Source organism: Montipora foliosa, chromosome 13 (genome assembly GCF_036669935.1).
Source record: "Montipora foliosa isolate CH-2021 chromosome 13, ASM3666993v2, whole genome shotgun sequence".
Taxonomy (NCBI): domain Eukaryota; kingdom Metazoa; phylum Cnidaria; class Anthozoa; order Scleractinia; family Acroporidae; genus Montipora; species Montipora foliosa.
Window position 1 is genome coordinate 6,621,918 of NC_090881.1, and position 6,027 is coordinate 6,627,944.

The window sequence follows — 6,027 nt, forward strand, 5'->3', positions numbered from 1 at the left end:
ATCGCATTTCCACAGCTTTTTATTGACGTTCTTGTTTCAAGTGAGTTCAACAACCTTTTCGCTGCAGCTAGATGTTTTTTTTCAGTTTCCCGTTCGTAACTACAGTAGTATAACTTTCTTTAGGTGGTTTTCCTAACTATTAGCTCTTGTTCTGCATAATGCTACATCTAGTTTGCATTTTCCTTCGTCTTTTGGAAAGAAAGGTGCAAATTATTTCTCGAAATTTCAGTCGACTCTTGTTTTGATTTGCGCAGTTCGAATGGAGCCCATTGAATAACCTCCTCACCATTTCGAATTTCCAAAAAAAAGGTTATTACAAAATGAAATAAAATGCACAATGTACCATGCAGCGAGACATACGAAGTAATCACGTAAATCAATTTATTACGCACTCAAAAAATGGGCTTCGGCAGGGGTTAGTTTTGGCCATATGTATGGCAAGAGGTGGTTTTCACGTTACGTCATCGCGGCCATGTTGGTGGGCGAAAACAAAAGATCTCTCACTCGCTCCTTTCGTTCGTCCACCAGCAATTCTACATCAAGGCATTGTTATCTGTGTCCCTAGAGAATGGTTTCAAACCACCTATTCACCTATTCCGACCTGCTTCAAAATCTGCGAGGTATGGTAAATCAGCTCTTATTGCACTTAAATTAAGACTAGCAAGTCTATGTTAAGTCCTAATTGAGCCCAAAGGAAAATTAGGGCCAGGTTAGGGTGTATCCGATTTAGCTTTTACGTGGATATATGACTAGTTGTTATGCCTCGGTGCATCTCATAATGTCTAAACATAACATAAATAACTATGAATTCAAATGTGTTTTTGCTCACATTCAAGACAAACAATCGTCCAATAATAATAATAATAATAATAATAATAATAATAATAATAATAATAATAATAATATTTAATATTTCTTAGGCGCAAATTAACATTTGAATATGATCAAATGCGCCTTACAAAGGAAAAAAAATGTAAAAACTAAGATTAAAAAACAATTTAAAAAAGTTAAAAAATAGTTATTTACAATTCTGGATATAATAAAAAGACTAAAAAATATATATATCTATAAATATCACGAGCTTTTCATAGTGTAAGCTGCTGTAAATGTGAACAATTGGGCACAATTGTAACAGACAATTGGCCAGAAGTGAATCTTATAAACATGCGAGGTGATCAACAACACAGAAGATTGGCAACACCACACCACTTACGCATGAGGAACGATATTAAGACAACTAAGCCAAGGGAAATTCTGAGAAACTTCAGTTCAACCATTGTGTTCATCAGATCACGCTCACCAAACGGTCTCCTACAAATGTAATTGCAGAGAGGATATCCATCATATCATATGCAAATAATTACAAGTTATTAATTAATCAGGAATAAAATGAAATGCAGTTTTGTTTTTACGTAGCCACATGTCAGTCGGCCATCAGCAGGGTTGGCGCAGTGGTGAAGGCACTCGGCTCCCACCAATGTGGCTGGGGTTCGATTCTCACACTCGGCGTCATATGTAGGTTGAAGTTTGTTGTTTCTCTTCACTGCTCCAAGGGGTTATTCTTCGGGTACTCCGGTTTTCCCCTCTCCACAAAAACCAATATTTGATTTTATCATTCGATGTATTTTTCCTTGCTTTTCATTTACCCAGAACCTACCACATGACCCGCAAATAACTGCCTACAAATAAGTAGTTTGCTGCAAATATTATCCTGCTCATGGCACTTCGCATTCCTGAGCTTTCAGAAAGTGATTTAATTGTTGGGAATTGTAAAAATCAAAGGCATGACAAATGATAAAACAATTGTTGAACTCGGTTATCGCAAAATATCGTGATTTGTCAGTGTATCGCAGATCAATTATTTGCCTCAGCCTTCGGCAACTCTTCTGCTTGCCACTGAGAAATCACGATATTTTGATTGGCTATAAGCACGCAACTAATTCTTGCTTGCTCTGTTTCTCTTACGTCATACCTACAGACAACAGATTTTACATATGTAGAATGACGTCATACCTACAGTCAATAGTTTTATGCATGCAGAAGTGACGTCACCTAACACACTAACCAGCAGAGAAGAGGAAGAAGACTCTGCCAACCACAGAAACATTCTTTGAGTTTCCGCTTATCCAAAGAAAAGGATGAGTCAGTCTTCTTGTCGTTACAAGTGCAGCTCAGGAATATGCATAATAAATCAATAACGATAAATTATCAAGGCCACAGTTTGTGTTGTACGCCTCGGCCTTCGGCTTCGGCAGATAACACAAACTTTGGCCTTAATAAATACCGCTATCATGCTCAACCTCGTCCAATAATTGTTAAACGATTTGAGTTAATTTCGTTAGTGTCCCCAATTAGTTTCATCGGCTTAAATAAACTTATTATTATCACTATTATTTCCACAACGAAAGAAAACGTTTGCATGAAAATAAAGTTGAATTTCTAGAGGAATTTATGGTTTTCCTAAGATACCCTTTAATCCAACAACTTGGCCGCGATCGCAACCTTTTTTGGCTTTGTACAAGTAAATGAGAGAAGGTAGGTTTTTTCAAAAGGAATATCATAAAGCTTAATTTTATGCCGAAATGAGTAAGGGTGTCTAAAACACGGGAAACATTCAACAGGTCATGTCGAGAAGTCCCTGCTTCACGGATGAACAATTTAAGCCAAACGTTTGCCCAAGAACTGAAACAACATCTTTGGAGTGACTAGGGTTAGGAGACACATTTGTTGTTGTTTATTTGTTTGTAACACAGTGACATGTACACTGATCCGTGTTTTAGACCTGCCGAATGAAGTGCTATCTTTATTCCCATGTAATTCATGTGACAATTGGTTCTTGTAACGGAAAGAGGCACACAAAAGGACAAAGGAAAACTCTGACAATGGTGGGAATTGAGCCCTGGTCCTTGCTTGGGGCCATTTCCATAACCAGGGCTAACGCTCATGAGGAATACATGGGAATAAAGATAGCACTTTAAATTACTAAGGGTGCATTCCTTTTGGATGATCCGAAAAATGATCACTGATCCAAGATCACTTGGATCATGGTGCATCAAAGGAACTGAAAAATCCTTTCCCAGTGTGGTTCCTTGATGCGCCGTGATCCAAGTGATCTTGGATCAGTGATCCCTTTTCGGATCATCCCAAAGGAACGCAACCCTCATGTACATCCCAACGGATTTGTCACGCAATGTTACTTCCAGAAGAATGGACGTCACTCAGTTTGCGGGGGTCACGCAGTACTCTGACCAACAAAAGTCAACCACTGTCATAAATGGCGACCACTTTTACATTCTTTTGTATTTATGTTAATTAGTCCTGCTGCTCTAATTTTGAAACAAATATTCTTTTGAAACCTTATCGTAGTGAGGCTAGAAAGGCTTTTTAGCCTTAAAACAAAAGAATATTTTATTTGGCCGCCATTATCATAAGAGGTCTATTTTACCGCTGCGAAGGTCGCAGTTACGTAATGTGAAACCGATTTCTGGAATAAGAACCACGCATATTCCGGGAGCACGCTGAAACAGCACAAAGGGAAGTGTCGTTGCGAGCCAACCCGCAGGACGAAATCAAGTAAAAATGGAACTTTGAAATCTTCACATTGAAATGTTTCGTAACTCATGACCCAGTTTAGTCACTTGAAACATCCTCTAAGGAAACGACACCGGTTGTCTCAAATTCCTTAAATTGGTCCTGTTTCAACAACGTGGACTTTTTACTACCAACAGAAAGAATATTACTTAATGGTGATCATGAAACACGTCAAATTAAAACCTTTTTTACCCTCATGAATAGCGGCCATATTGTTTTGGTGTAATTGAAAAAAAGGTGCACAAAAGGAAAGTCAAGAGAAAACACTCTGTAAAGATTGAAAAAAGTGAGACATTAAGTGGAGTATTTGGTGATTTGTGCGTTCTGGCCGCTATTCCTACTTTGTGTTGAAAAAAAAATGTGTCAAGGACAAATGCACACTGTTTGCTTTAAAAACTTAAATAATACTTCGGTGTCATAGAGTAACTTGCCTGACAAGCAACACTTTCCCAAAATATCACCGAGCACACAATAGAGATAACTTTCCAGCAGGCCTCTCTGAAAACCAAAACAATTATTGAGGAGTATTAACGGATAAAATAATAATCTCCCTTTTGGGTTACTTTTCACGTGGTCGGCATCAACAGTTGAAATTCCAAATTCCAGCAAAATTAGCAAATGTCATTGCTATTTCAAAAGAGTGCTTCTTGCTCCACATGTGATAAGGTAAAATGTTGTAATAAAGCATTCGCAACGCTCTTCGTACCGTACATGGGACACAACACCAAAGCAAGGAAGCTTAGTTTACTGTCAAAGTCCATTACAAATAATCAATACTTGGCAATTAAAATACATTGCCTACTTAAAAAACACTGAAGATCTAAATTTCAAATGGAAACGAAGAGCGCATAGCTTGTGTCCTATTTACAACGGGTGATGCAACTATTAAATGAAATTAGAATTATATTACAAAAGTTGAAGAAGTGGCAATTTTAGCACTGAACCATGGTTTTGATGCTAATTCCCCATCCACTTCCCCTAACATAATTTAACAGCTTGCTGGGGTCTGCGGGGCAAAACCTACCTTATGAGAATATTCTTCCTTGGACCACTCAAACGGAGAAATATCTCCGGTTTCCCCTTTTATAATGAATGGTGACTACACCCGAGCTAGACAATCACAACGACTGAACAAAAGCGATTATGGTATCACTTCACGCATGCTGTGGTCAAAGGTCCCATGTCAACATTTTACCATTGGCACCAAAAACGTACGAACGTTAGAACCAACACCATCGGAAGTATTTGAGATCTAAAATTCACATATCCCGGAAAAGGGTGCAGAAAATAAAAGAAAGGGGCAATTTAGGGGCATTTGAACTTTGTTCTCAAACTGGATACAATGTGTATGTAATTTCAGACTTAAGATACATATTATTAAATCATGCGTATTCAATAGTCGCGGTCGAGATGGCGTTATTAATATTAAAGTTCAATCTGAGAATAATAAATAAAATAATTGTACGTCGAAAAAAACAAATTTGTTTCAGTGTTTGGTAAACCTAACTAATGGAAAATTAGAGCGAAACAAATATCTCTTCCATTGGGACAAACATATTCAAATGTGATTTACCAATCAGCGTGAATTTTTTCCGCAGTTACATCGTTACATGTTAGCAAGCGTCGAGTGACGTGTTCTGATTCACACCCAAGTGTTAGCGCGTGTGTCGATCTCTGGCCCCAGTTGTTCAAAGGCCGGATAACTTAATCCAGTGGATAAGTCACTATCCAGAGTATAAAATATACTTCACGTTAAACATTGGCCAAGAGTTTCTCACACGCCTTTTAACTAGATGACCTATATTCACGGTCACGAGGGCAAATACTGAAATATTTGCAGAGACTGAAACTGACGGATAGTGACTTATCCGTGGGATAAAGGTATCCGGCCTTTGAACAACAGGGACCTGGATGTGTCAGTTACGCTGGTAGGTATTTTAGTTGTACACAGATATTGAAAAGTGAGACAGTGTCAATAGTCTTTTTCTCTCTTTGCATTTCTCGAAGCGGCCAACTTTGAGAGAGGTGTTGAAGCCACAAATAAGATCTAGTTTATACGTCGCGCTATCGTCGAATTTAATTCAGACGAATTTAATTCCAGGTCCTACTTTAAAATAAATTCGACGGTAGAGCGTCGGGCAAGATTTCCGCACAGGTCCCTACTTCATTATGCATACACTCCTTTGTTTCAAGAAAACAATAGCGATAACAATAGAAGTCCTTTGGACCTCTGTGTTAGAGGTTTTTTTCTAAGTCTATATGGACTTAGAAAAAAGTCTCTCGAACTTCTGTCTGAAATACGGAAAATCGAACAGTTTTTCCTGCAATTTCGGCACTTTTCCTGCAATTGTACCCATTTTTCAGTTTTAGAATAAGCGCAAGAAGTGGAGTTTCAAGCAATCGTTGTAATAGGGTTCAGATTCGCAAACATAACAA

General features: G+C 38.1%; 1 protein-coding gene across 1 annotated transcript in view; it reads right to left on the reverse strand.

Annotated features, from left to right (window-relative positions):
• Nucleotides 1-4,872, reverse strand: part of LOC137983072 (uncharacterized) — a 14,647-nt gene extending 9,775 nt beyond the window's left edge. The window contains exons 1-3 of the mRNA XM_068830249.1: nucleotides 4,616-4,872; nucleotides 4,023-4,089; nucleotides 1,214-1,311 (exon numbers count right to left, since the gene is read on the reverse strand). Coding sequence (XP_068686350.1) covers nucleotides 1,214-1,286 — 73 coding nt within the window. The 5' untranslated portion in view covers nucleotides 1,287-1,311; nucleotides 4,023-4,089; nucleotides 4,616-4,872. The remainder of the gene's footprint in view (nucleotides 1-1,213; nucleotides 1,312-4,022; nucleotides 4,090-4,615) is intronic.
• Between the last annotated feature and the right edge of the window lie 1,155 nt (nucleotides 4,873-6,027).